Source organism: Malaclemys terrapin, chromosome 16 (genome assembly GCF_027887155.1).
Source record: "Malaclemys terrapin pileata isolate rMalTer1 chromosome 16, rMalTer1.hap1, whole genome shotgun sequence".
NCBI lineage: Eukaryota > Metazoa > Chordata > Testudines > Emydidae > Malaclemys > Malaclemys terrapin.
The window spans coordinates 12,013,665-12,027,938 of record NC_071520.1 but is presented as its reverse complement, the minus strand read 5'-3'; the positions used below and the strand labels follow the sequence as shown (position 1 = coordinate 12,027,938).

The 14,274-nt window shown below is 43.9% G+C and overlaps 1 protein-coding gene across 7 annotated transcripts in view; it reads right to left on the bottom strand.

The window, feature by feature from the left end:
• Window positions 1-14,274, bottom strand: part of SLC5A1 (solute carrier family 5 member 1) — a 65,759-nt gene that overhangs the window by 30,632 nt on the left and 20,853 nt on the right. For 3 of the 7 annotated variants that reach the window (XM_054006833.1, XM_054006834.1, XM_054006835.1), the window contains exon 2: window positions 10,749-10,820. In XM_054006833.1, coding sequence (XP_053862808.1) covers window positions 10,749-10,820 — 72 coding nt within the window. Of the gene's footprint in view, window positions 1-10,748; window positions 10,821-11,142; window positions 11,173-11,861; window positions 11,943-12,589; window positions 12,609-13,458; window positions 13,818-14,274 lie in introns of those variants that run through there. The other 4 variants (XM_054006830.1, XM_054006837.1, XM_054006836.1 and 1 more) reach the window with 4 other exon arrangements.

Here is a 14,274-nt window from a genome sequence, read left to right as displayed (position 1 = left end):
GGAATGTTGATATCTAAGACCTGTAAACATTTTATATTGATCCCACAGAGAGAGCAACTGCTGATTGGAGAGATGCCAAAGAAAGAGAAAGAAGTTAGCGCTGTATTAAAAATAGACAACAGCGATTCACAGGAGGGAGATCATACCTAAAAAGTCTCATTCTTCATCAAACAACTCAAAGAGACAATGGGAGAAGATGGAGAGAGAAGCTGTGAACATCATTTCCCTGTACTGAGAGTTTTGGAGGCAGCATAACACAGCAAACTATGATTTACAAGGTCAGGAACTGAAGTATTAGGGGTCAGATGCTTGAATAAGAGGGGGAAAAGACTGGCTTGGATATTGCAAGCAGAGGGTACACATAGGGCCAGCTCCAGGCACCAGATGAAAAAGCACGTTCCTGGGGCGGCACATTGTAAGGGGTGGCATTCCGGCCAATCTTGGGGCGGCACATTTCGGCCGCCCTGCCATTTTTTTTTTTTTTTTTTTTTTTTTTTTTTGCGCTTTGGCAGCCCGGTCCGCAGCTCTGCCAGTCCCAGCCCAGTCCTGCAGGGGCATGGACCCCAGCTCGGGTGGGCAGGAACTAGCAATCCCTGCTGCTCACCGTGCCACTGGGCTCCCCAGGACACGCCACTCCCCGCTTCCTGCACCAGCCTCCGTCTCCCATGCCGCTCTAAACCCGGCCCAGCCGAGCCGCCTTTAAAGGAGCGGCTGAGCCAGCACCTCCTGCAACCCCTGGGAGAGGCACCCCAAGGCCAGAGGGGGGAGCCCCTCTCACCTGGCTGCGAGCAGGCTGCAGCGCCTGGCTGCCCATGGGCGGAGGGAGGGAGCAGGCGGGCGCTGCCCTTCACCCCCCTGCAAGCCACCTTGACCACCCTCCACACGCTCCCTGCTGCTGCTGTTTTTGGGGTTTTTTTTGCGCTTCGGCAGTCCAGCCGCCCTTTTTCTTTGTTTTTTTTTTTTTTTTGCTTGGGGCGGCAAAAAAGCTAGAGCAGGCCCTGAGTACACATGAGCTGCAGTGATTAGAAATGAAAAAAGGACGGTCAGTGAAGTGTTTTTCCCCACTCCTATTGGTTCAAGATCTAGGAGAGACACAGAGAGAAAAGAAACTGTAAAAAGAGGAAATAAAGAAAGAACAGTGTATAAGGGAGGGGGTCTGAGTACTGACCAGTAGCTACTGCCCTTTGATAATTAAATATAATAATCACCTCTCATATCTAATATAGACCGTTCATGTTAAAGGATCCCAAAGGGCTTTACAACGCATATATAGAGTTCCTGTGATTAACATACTTTCCTCATCCACTGTACAGTTAGTTGGAGTAAGTTTACATATCTATTGTAACAGGGAGAGATACTCAGTGTCTGCCACTGAAAGAAAGGTTGTAGGGTCCTGGGGGTCTGAAAGGTAGGGGAGGCAAAAATCCCTAATCACTGCAGTGAGCTCCGCAGTGTCACAACAAAAAATAACTCAATCTTCCATCTTCAATCTTAACTTAACTTCAATCTTCTTTTTTGAAACTCATGTGGATAGGAGGGGGGGTTTTAATATAGAAATTAGCTACTGAAAATGAGGCTTATATTAGTGAGGATATGTCAAAGCCAGGAATACAATCTACAGCTCCAGACTGCCAGTCCTGTGCTTTAATCACTAGATAATTCTTCCTGCCACATTTTATAGGCAAGATATGCCATGCATGCAACAAAACTGAACAGAGAATTCCATAACTTCTTTCCCCATCCCTATTTTCTCCTAATTTCTTCATAGTGATCTCATGTTTTCTTCCAGTCTTTGTGTGAAGGAACAGCTCTCAGAACTACAGAGAATTTCTGCATTTGTTCAATCCTGGATTTCCTCACATTTTTCCAATCAGTCTTGCCATCAAGAAACTTAACCTCTTTGTGACATCATAAGTGTTTCCATAGTAATGATTTGTGATATAACAAAACACTAGTGGCATCAGTGAATGAGTCAAAGAGGAAGAGCAGGCTAATTATAAAGATGAAAGCTCCTTCATGTGGCCAAGATTATAACAGGGTTCAAAAAAGAGCTAGATAAGTTAATGGAGGATAGGTCCATCAATGGCTATTAGCCAAGATGAGCAGGGATGGTGCCCCTAGCCTCTGATTGCCAGAAGCTGGGAATGGGTGACAGGGGATGGATCACTTGAGGATTACCTGTTCTGGTCATTCCCTCTGGGGCACCTGGCATTGGCCACTGTCAGAAGACAGGATACTGGGCTAGATGGACCTTTGGTCTGCCCAGTATGGCCATTCTTATGTTATGTTCTTAAAGAAAAGGGATTCATTGTCCCCACATACATTCAATCCTGGACTTCCCCTGTGCTTTCCCATCAGGGCCCCAGAGTGGGAATTAAGCTTTTATCTTCCTTCGGACCTGTGAAAACATCTGAGAATAACAGCTCAGCAATGACATTACATGCTAAGTTCTGAGATACTCAGATCATCTACAACGCTCACTGATGTCAATGGGAACTGTGGATGCCCAGTACCTCTCAGGATTTGGCCAATAGGCCTGATCATGTTTCCATTGAAGTCAGTTGCCACTGCCTTTAATGGGAAAGGAGCAGTCTCTAAAAGAGAGAACAATGTTAATGTCTTTTAAAAAGAGAAGTAGGCAGGCTTTTTCCCCTCAAAGAGAGATTTTAGCCGCACCACCAGCAACTGGAACTCATTGCTGAGAAGGCTGGCTTCTGGGCAAATCTGAATGTTTTTTATCAAAACTTTATTTATCTATTTGGGGGAAATTCTACATCTTGACCTTTACCTCATCATCAGCTATTGTTCACTCAATCCCCTGCAAATAAATTATTAAACCTCATTCTGAGTTATTAGGAATGCAGTCATCAGAAATGATTAACCACATTATCTTCCGATTCTCATTAAATCTGTTCCTTCCACCCTAGCTCCTGCTTTAAAAGTTCAAAATAGCCTTTTTAACAGTCACACTGCACTTTCAACAGCTTCAGGTGACAAAAGCAGTCAATGAAGAGCTCAAAATGACAGCTCCAGCTAGCGTGCCTGGAGTGCCCCTAAATGTGGGGCACATTGGAGCACTCACCCTCACAGGAACATTTCCAGCTTTACCCAAGCAGTTCTGTATTTTCTTTGTTGATTTTTAAAGAAAAACACAAAGCCAAACAAAAACCAATGCAACTAGCAAAAGATTTCAGTTAACACAACAGTCATTATTCCTGGTTTCAGAACAAAGCAATGCAAATATTACAAATCTATTGCTTTGTATTTCTGTTTCTCTCTCTGATATAGGAAAGACTCTTTGCTGGAGGATCATAAGATCAGCGTATATTAGTTACAAATGTAATTACGTGTGTGTGTGTGTGTGTGTGTACACACACACACACACACACACACACACATACAGGGACACATCTTTGAATTCAGAACTGTGAAAATAGATTTCCATTGTTTGCTCCAATACTTTTGTAATTTGTAGCAAGAAAAAGTTATGTGATTGAGGTTAGCTGATGGTTGGCAGCATCTATGGCAGTTACTATGATTAAGGGTACATTTATGTCACAGAGGTCACGGAATCCATGATTACCAGAGACCTCCCTGACATTTTCTGCTTCAGCTCCTGGAGCCCTGTGGGACCTGCGCAGGGTTCCAGCGAGGGGCGACAGCTTCCGCAAGGTCCCCCTGCAGGATTCCAGCGACAGGCAACAGCCTCCCCAGGGGGCCCTCCTCAGGGTTCCAGCGACAGACGATAGCCTCGCACGCGCGGGGGGACTCCACAGCTCCCAGCCACCATAGTGGCAGGAGAAACCATGGAACTCAGCTGCAAAAGTCACAGACAGGTCACAGCTTCCATGAATTTTTGTTTATTGCCCATGATCTGTCTGTGACTTGTACTAAAAATAACCATGACAAAATCTTAGCCTTAACTATGATTAGCTAAACTAGAACATCTACGTAAAGCAGGTGTCTAAGGGATTCCACTTAATATTTAGAGCTGGGATCTTCGAAGGAGCTTAATTCCCTTAGGCTGCTTATGCTTGTTCAATTCCAGCCTTGTTCTAGAAACATCATAAACATCATGAGCTGTACAAGGTAGGAAAACTGAGACTTAAACTTTGGATTGTCCGCAACAGGGCTGGATACTGAATCTGATCAGTCAGAGTAGGTGAGTACTGTAATATAACCCTGCATTAGCTAAAGGATTCTGACCTATTTTCCAAGCTACTCTATGTTACCATACAGTTGTTCCTTCACAACAGGGCCAGCATTACAATTTTCCGGAATCTGGCCATTAATCACCTCCCCTTATTTCAGAGGTATGATGAGTTAGACGGGGTGTGTTTTTTTCTTTTCTCCTCTGGACTGATCTGAGAGATACAGAGCTTGCACAGGCTGCGAGGCCCTGAGGATACACTTGCTCAGCCCGTTTTCCTGCTGAGGGAATTGCAAGGAGTAGGGTTCCCTCCACCAGTTAGCACTGGGACTCTATTTCAGGAAGGATGGCCTAGAACTAGGAGAAGGCAGGAGGGTTTGCAAAGGAAGGGGCCAATTGTTCAGCTAGTGAGTGATAGTGGAAAGAGAGAAAATGAAAGATTGGGGAAGGGGAGAAGGACTGGTGGCAGGGAAACACAGGGTAAAAAAGTGAACTGGGAAGAGAGAAGGAGAGGAAATGTGGAACATTAACTAGTTTAAAATCTTTTGACAAGGGCTCACTACTCAGGAAATTACCATCAGGCTGCAGCTATATGAAAGTAACTATATTTTACATGTTATTAATTAATCCATTCACATTATTTTCATTCACTTTTTGATGCCCAGAAGTCCTGGTGCTTGCTGCCCCACAGGCCTCATAAAGACACTTTGCCTAGCAACCTAAATAAAAATTTCTTAGTCCCTACAGTGTGCTATACATACCACTCCTCTCCTAACCTCATGCTGGGCCTCTTTTGGTGGTGACTTTACCGTTGTGGAATGAAACTGGTTCTTCTACTTCATTCTTTGGGACACAAGTGTATGAGTGCAAATCTACAACTCTCCCCACCCTTAAGCATATTGCTTAGCTGGCACCTCTGTAAAATCTCATTGTATATCTATCAAGACTCAGGTCCTTGAGAAAGGAAAACAGGTTTGCTATTCTGCTGCCCTCCTCAGGACTCCATGTGTTCTACATTTTGCATTTTAAATGCCACACAATTCTTTAACTAAAAGAGATGGACATGCATCTCTCAAGAATCCTAGGCTTTGTTACACTGTGTATTCACGGGTGTCCCCCTTGTTGAAGTGCAATTATTTACCTCTTCAAACCTTCAGTTGTTTAGGCATCTCACTGGGACTTCATCTGAGCATGATGGGTGTGAGATCAACACAGCTGCTGCTACTTGCTAGCAAGCCAGCTTGATACTTTACCCTTCCACTCTCAGGCCTGGGCTACACTAGTGGGGGAGGGTTCGAACTAAGATATGTAACTTCAGCTACACTATTCGCGTAGCTGAAGTCGAAGTATCTTAGTTGGACTTACCTGGCCGTCCTCACGACAGCGAGTCGACTGCCGCGGCTCCCGTCGACTCTGCTTACTCCTCCTGCGGAGGTGGAGTACGGGCGTCGATTAGTGGATCGATTTATCGTGTCCAGACAAGACGCAATAAATCAATCCTCGATACATCGAACACTACCCGCCGATCCGGCGGGTAGTATAGACGTACCCTTAGATATGCAGGCACCAGACCTAATGCCTCCCATCTTGGGAAGAGGCATCCCACTGAAGGGCTTGGAGAAATCTATAGGTGTTCGATTTACTTCATTATTTTCTTTCCTATGAAAGCTTCACTTTGATGTAATGTATGGTTGGTCTTTTTACCTTGAACAACCATCATTGTGTTCTCCCTATCTCTTGCTCTAGGCCAAGACTAGAAGTGTCCACGTCACCTAGGGACAGGAAACAAAATATTTATCCCCAGTAGCCACCCCTAGGCTGCTTACAGCCCTGCTAAATTCAACAAACAGGCAGAACTTTGAGTATACAATAATCCTCTGGACACAATGATCAGAGAAACCTATCCAGTGGGCAATAGCGAAGCATGGCCATGTTAAACTGAAGTGAAAATTACCTGAATGTCCCAATTCTCTCCCTTTTCTGACTGCTGAATGTTACTCATTTACTGTTGCCCTAAGCCTTGGCCTGTCCACCCCATAGGTTAATATGTCACCGATCCTGAATGGGAGAGCTAATTTAATTTCTGTTATAAGGGTAACACACAAACAAGTCTCCATATATTTCCCAGTTACCATTAACTAAACTCTTCGTGTTTAACAATAACTTCTGATCCCTAAAGAATTTATGTTCTTTGGTTTCTCTGCTCCTTTAATACTTATTCCTTAAGAATAGATTAGGTTCTGACATTTCTTTGTGAACCAGAGCTCCTTGGTATTTGAGGCCCTGACTTGACATTTTTATTATTGTGTATGTTTATTTCCAGGGCCCTGTCAATACTGAGAGATTGGCCACATACCCAGGATATCAAGATTTCTGTTTGTATACTTCCCTACACTGGTAAGACAATGCACTGTCTTCAGCCAATTATCTAGCTGAACTCCTCATCCTTCTAACTAAAGGGTGGGGTAAGGAAAACTCAGTTTCCATGGTCAAGGGTTATGATGTTGAAAGTTGGCTTTTGAAAGGAGCCACAAGTAGCTACAACTGAAGTAATCTTGAGAGCTAAGGGTTACCAGGTCCAGACACATGCACTGATCGTCGGAGCCTTAAAGGCGCATGGGACCCCAGTAACTAGCGAGTGCTGAGAGAATGCGGAATCAGTCAACGCTACTCTCGGCTGATGTGGCAACTCATGGTGTCGGACGCCATCAGGTGGTCAAGGGACATCTACATAGAACATACCATGGACATTAGCAATACCAGGAGGGATGAGCTGGCATGCCGATGAGAAGTGCAGTCAGGAAAGTAACAGATACTTTCCTCGTGGATTGTATTTTCTAAATGGACGACCAACCTAATTCTCAATAGCGAGGGACAATCTCCACTCACTGATATATTTTGTTTTCCACAACCAAATCTCTGTACAACCTTTCACGAGTGATGTACCCGAGTATTCGGATTCTAATATCTAAACTGTATTGTTAAATCTATTCACCTAAATTTGGGTTATTGCTGACTATGTACTCTATGTATCATATGACTTTTAAAAACTAACTTTATAGTTGTGGATAATCTAAGCACTATACCCAGATGTACAGACACCCTTTTCCCAACCTATGTATTATATAATTTTTTTAACATTAGGTTTAATACAATTTTTAAATCTTTTATTGGACCAACTTCTGTTGATGAGAGAGACAAGCTTTCGAGCTTACACAGAGCTCTTCTTCCAGTCTGGGAAAGGTGCTCCCAATCTCATGGCAAAATGCAAGGTGGGACAGATTTTTTAGCATAAGTAGTTAGCACATATTCTAAGGAACATTCAAGGTAGAGTGGCCCGTTAACACCTCTGCAGTCATAGGACATACATGTCTTTCCTGAACATCTTTGCCTGAATCCCAAGAGCAGGCCCAAGGAGAGGCCACAGCTTTCATGGCCTATGGGAATGAACCATGGACCTCTGGCAATCAATGAAAATGTGAGTTAATGAGAGGATTCAGTGCAACTATTGAAGCTATTGAATCCAATTAATCTCTGGCACTGCTGACTTAAGGGGAGCAATACTAAAGGATGAATTGGACCCACAGACTGGATGGAACAGCTAACCAGTGCACACTCTCGTCCTGGTAAATGCCAACCATCCTCAATTCCCATTAAAGTCAATTTTTAAGCCAAACATTTGAGCCAAAAGTGGGCAGTTTTTGCCTAATTCAACTGCATTATCCCCCTTTACAGTTAGAGAAACTAGACACAGAGGAGAAAGTGACTTGTCCACTCACACAAGCAAGTCAGTGTCAGATGCCAGATTTCACTCCAGTTCACCTGATTGAGGTAATAACTTTTATTGATAATATCTTTTATGTTATTATTTCGCCCATCTTGTCTCTCTAATATCCTGGGACTGACCCGGCTACAACTACTTTGCATATAGCCCCCTCATCTAGTCTACTAGATCACAGCTGTGCCATTAAAATTAACAGATTCATAGTACTGTTCCTATCAGGAAGTACTCCTGGAGAAGCCACAACTAGAAACTTCTATGCATGTGAAATCAACAAAGAACAGGGGAAAAACACCATCCTCATTTCTTTTCTTAATCCTCAACCTATGCCCGTAGCTGCTTGGTATAGCAGGGAACAGGATGACAACTGAAGCATGAAATTAATCCAATGGAAATTTAATTTCTATACTAGGTTATTAGAAATATATTTTCTTCTATTCTCTGTTGCAGAAAGCAATGAATCGTGTAAGCAAGTCAAAAGGAACTAATATACTATGGTAGGAAGGGTCCATTTATAAAGCAACATCCACATCTACAGACTTGGGAAATAACTCACACAGGTTTCCCTGGAACATCCTCACATGGTTATAATCACACATGGCACTGCCCCAGGGTGAAACCAGGAAGTGGCACTTTTCTAAAATATTACATATTGCATTAGCTGTTGCAGCACAAAAATGGCATTTCCTGCTTCGTTTGAACTTTTTATGTTATTTTCTCCCCCTGGGAGGCTCAAGCCCCACCCAGACTCTAAAACTAGGAAAAGGGGTTTTCAGAATCTCACACTCCCTTGAGCAGAGTAGCCCTCCAGAATAGTATTGTTAATGTAAGTGTTTAACTAGGGATTTGAGAGCTTGCCATGTCTTTTGCCTTGGTGCTGCCAAGGGTGGAGAGGAAGAGATTTCCTGTTAGGTCAGAGGGAAGGTATGTAGGTGTTCCAAAGTGAAGGATTAATGAGAATGTAATCAGGAATGTACTTCCTCAGTTGCACTGAGCTCACAGGGAGGAGGCAAAGATGGCTCTAAGCAAATGTTAATCCTGGAGACAATTCTGGCAGTACAGGATCATCCCCTCTGGCCTCTGATATGCCTCCTACATGGACAAGAGGTTTAGGCGATGTAAAGCTGGCTATATTGCTTTATGTCCCTGGGGGACTCCCCTGTGTCAGGGGAATTTCCAGCTGCCCCTTTAGGGAAGCTTCAAGTCCCCTTTGTTCTTTAAAGCAGTGCAAAGGGGCTCACCGAAGCCTGAGGGTCCAACCCATGGTGGTTTTGCGCTTGTAGACAGACACTGGGCTGGATACCCCCACTGCCTTGTACCTTGTGTTGTCATTTGCACCTGAATGAAGGTTGTTTTATACTCACTGTTCACAGGTATAAAGAATTACACAAGATGCAAAACAGCAGAGGATCAGGTCTAGGGCATTTACAGCGAGTCACGCAGGGGTCCTGACTTATCACTATTATCCATTTTCATGGCAGTGTCACTCCATTGATTAAACAAAACAAGTTTACCTTAAAATAACTTTGAGATTCTCTATTTCACAATGGTTTCTATTAAGACCTAAATTTTCTCAGGTCTAATCTACTCATGAGTTCCTCCTCCTGCTGGGAAATACAATGCTCTTATCAAGTTTCAGAGTAACAGCCGTGTTAGTCTGTATCCGCAAAAAGAAGAACAGGAGTACTTGTGGCACCTTAGAGACTAACAAATTTATTAGAGCATAAGCTTTCGTGGACTACAGCCCACTTCTTCGGATGCATATGCATATGCATCCGAAGAAGTGGGCTGTAGTCCACGAAAGCTTATGCTCTAATAAATTTGTTAGTCTCTAAGGTGCCACAAGTACTCCTGTTCTTCTTAATGATCTTATCATTACAGTGGCAGCCCCAACTCCTCCCCAATTCAGGCAACACTGAATGGAGACATTGAAAAAGGGGCAGGAATTTCTGAAAATTCCTACAGTCAGTAAATATTTATTTAGTTCTCTAAGGCCCCAATCACGTCATTGGATTCACATGGACAGAGCCCTGCATCAAATTCCTCTCAAGTGCAAAGGTCCTGCTGCATGGGTCCAATTGCAGGATCGGGGGTAGATTTTATAACCAATCGCTGAAGTTTTCCTTCCAAGCTGAACTGCAACGATGATCACGAAAGTACCATATTAGTGACACCTAGACAATTCATCACATTTGTCTAGAAGATTTTCTGCTTTCCCAGGAAGTTTCATTCACTAGAGGAAGTGTGACCTAATGGAGAGAGCACTGGACTAACTCAGGTGACTTGGGTTCTAGTCTCAGCCCTGCCACTGAGTGACTTTAGGCAAGTCACGTCTCCTGTCTGTGACTCAGTTTCCCCATCTTAAAATGGGGATAATGATACTTCTCTCCTCTGTAAAGCATTTTTAGATATACAGCTGAAATGTGCTATATCAGTGCTAAGTACTATTATTATAAATGTAAACTTCGATTTGTTATCAGCAATTTATTATGAACATTCCAGGGTTCTCTCCTTGCAGTGTTACAACAAAGGATTAGATTGCACAGCCATGTAAAGGCAATACAGCAGGACCACAGAAACCACACCTACAAATCATTTCCTCCCTGAACCTTGTACCTAACAGCAATCACCTCACATGAGCCAGACCCTCAGTGGAAAACTTCAGTGTGTCCAGAGAAAATAGTAATTACATAGCATTCAATAAAATGCTGAATGATAAAGTGAGGAGCAGCCAAACAGTGTGTGTGGTGTGGAGTGAAAGTACAATTCCTTTGTGCGCGCGCGCACACACACACACACACACTATTGCAGACTTACCGGCCACCACACCATGCTCCGTCCAGCTAGGAAGAATCCACCCACAGTCCCTCGGTTTGTTGAGAGCATGGCCTGGAAAGAAAAAAGAACTGGTTAAAATGTTCAGCTCTAATAAGCCAACTATAGCCTGATGGCATCAACAACCAGGGCAGTGATGAGAAAGAGGAATCAAGGTAATGATCAAAAAGGGCCAGGGAAGAAAGAATCTGAAGGGAATAATATGACCTGACAATGACTGAGCAATGATTCTTATATCAATCTATAAATTAACCATTCCAGCTTTATTGCTTCAACTTTCATTACACAAAGCCTGCAAAACCCAAATCTAAACACCGCACATGTTAAAATACAATGAACTATACAATAAAAATAAAACAAGAAATGCATCACTAACCAAGGGCCTTGCCTGCAAACTGTCACTCATAGGAGCACTCCTTGAGGTGAGCAGGCCTCAAAACTGCTGATGTAGCGAGTTTTATGTTCATGCACTAGAGATGCCATACCGAGCTTTCTTACTCAATACTAGTGTGCTCTTGAGTTTCCCTGCAGGAATCTACTGCATGGCAATTTAACCTTTCCTGTTCTGATTAGATCAGCAAGGAACCCGCACTTCACTTTTTAGCCTTTCTTCACTTCCACAGAGTAGCAGTTAAGAATTACTTTCCTCGCTCTCATTTTATATGTCAGGAGTGACTTAATGGGAAATTTCCCTCACATTTTTCACAGGGCCTGATCCAAAACCCTTTGCAAACAATGATCCTTTGGATTGGGCCCAGAGAGTGTGAGAGAAAAAGTGAGCCAGATCATTGATCCTAATATAGAAGCAAGAAAATAAACAAACAGGGGCATGTTTCACTACATACAACAGTTGAATCAAGACACATTTAACATTAAGCTTCTTAGAAACTATTAAGAACTACAAACTTCAATGCTCCAGTGCCTGACATGCCACCTACCAGCCCTCTTCTGCCCCATGAGTTTATGTTACAAAGAATTATAGTCAATAATAAATTACAATAATCATACTTCAGGTCACATTGTACCTTTAAGGCACAAGCCTGATTCCCTCCCAGAGCTCCCCAAGATGCAATGGAGGCATTTCTGACACCAAACCTCTTAGAGGAGAGCACGCTGCACCCTTCTGAGTCAATGGACAGCTTGGCTGGCTAGAATGGACTGATGGGGGGACTCCTGGCCCTGCCTCCTCCCCATTCTTCCCTGCTCCTTTGAGGTTGCTTGCGCCCCAGGGTGCACTAGGAAGAAGCAGTGCTCTCATGGAAGGTATGGGCCCTCAATTGTGTTTTGCTTCTGTGGGAGGTGGTGGGGGTGGGTGGAAATAAATGGCCAGGCTGTCTGGTACAATCCAACCCTTGGCATTCAATACACTCAGCCAGAGGTACAGGTGCAGGTACTTCACATCTTCAAAGTGCTGAACAAACATTAACTAGTTCATTGGCATCAAAAGTTAATCACTTTTCAAAACTCTGTCAAGCTGCTAGTGTGGAAGATTTTGTCTGCAGCTGCCTGCTCTGTTCTATGGCATGGACTCCTGGGTTATTTCAGGGGAGTGCACAGGTCACTGAGGGGCAGGTTTCCCTGACTCATTCTGTTAACTGCTGGCTCTTTCCTCAAGGGACTAGCAGAATTTTCCCCATGGACAGTCTCTGATGTCTCCTCAGATAGAATACAGACTCTGTTCCTGAAAGGGATATCAGCTCTTCAATCTAGTGACACACAAGTGTTTTCCACTAAGGCAACATTAGTACAAATATTATCTGCCCTTTTCCTTTGAACCCTGCAGAATCAAGATTTATTCTAATAGGACAATATCTGCCTTTCACCTTTTAGATGTGAAAGAATTCTTCTCTCTAAGACTGCAGTCTCCGTACTTCCCTCTGCATCATCAGCATGCTTCAGGAGGAGGCACAATCGTATCTGCTTTAAACAGAAAAGACCCTAACACCAGCAGCACTTGTCCTCACTGAGATTTGTTCCTCCTCAGAGTATAAATGCACCTGCTCTTTGCAGTGAAGTCCTATTGATGAAAAGCTGGCATTCTCCTGTGTCCAGACCATGTCTGTTCTCTCGTCCATTTCATATCCATCCCGCAACAATCCCCATCTGTCACTCCATTACCATCTCTCCTCCGCCTTTAGCTCTATTCCAGTCCCCACCATTTACAACTCAGTCCAGTATTCACCCCCCACCTTCCTACCACAATCAACCCCACTGCAACCCCATTTACCCCATCTTTCACACTTCACTCCAACTATTACTCCATCACAAATTCCCATTTGCAGGCTCCTCTGCTCCATCCCCACTCACCTCTGCTACCATCCCATTCCCATTTGCACCCCCACTCTGTTCCTTATGTCCCCACTCTAATCTGCTAAAAATGTCCACTTCACCATTATCCTAATCTCCATCCATTGGCCCCCTCCTATAGTTCCTTCCCCATCCACACCCCTCCTTCACCTCAGCCCCATCTATCCTCCCCTCCACTACCATCTTATCTTCACCCCCAATCCAGATCTCATACCAGGTCCTACTGCCCCACTGAAGCCCAACTTAATCCCCATCCTGCCACCTTTCAGCTCATCCCCCAGTTAAGCAGCAGGCATTTTACACAATTATAGTTTTAATATATGAAGCCATTCTCCTAAAACCCAATAAACCACACTTTCATTAATAAAGAAAAATCCAGACATACCCATAGTCCCACTGCTAGGACTACCACAAAATAGATGACTATGACTGAGATGTCAGCAGGGTTATTGATTTTTTCGGAGGAGTCCATCCTGCCTGCTTCTCCAGCGCCTTTCCTTCTTCTCTCCTTATAATGTCTCTCACAGACTTCAGGTTAATGATAAACCCCTGTCGTCCCCCTCTGTCTTGTATAATATATAACTTTAGATACACTTGTTTCACTTGTATGGGTAACAAAGTGAAGCTGATGCTCTTTCCTGAGCTGGGACTGTCTCCAAAAAACTGCTCCCCTATTACAGCTGTTGCTGATTTCAGAGCTAAAGACCGACCCGAATTCACATCCCCTGGAGAAGGTGCTCAGAGTTGTTGCAGACGGAGAGCAGGTGTCTGGGAAGGAGTGAGCTGTGGAAGGAGTGGCTTGGACATAATATACCCAGTGTATGCACCTCACTGTTTGCAGATACTCTTCCTGGATAGGTTGTTCCTGTAAATCTGGTCATGGAATTAATTGTTTCCTTGAGAAATTGACACTTACCAAGCCCAAAGAAAGAGTGACTGACACCTAGGGAAACCCCACAGTTCCATGAGCTAATACTCCTGCTGTGCCATCCCTCATCCCAGCAGGAATACACAATGGAGGTACAGCCCAACATTTCTGGAACAAGACAATAGGAAACCACTATTATCTCTTACATCTAGCTCTTTATAGCGATATGTCTCAGCCATAAATTTGAGATCCAGAAATGAACGCGCCCCCCCCCCGCCGCAGTGTTCAAAACCAGGGTTTTTATTCTGCCCACTGTGGCAAGCTATGATGTTC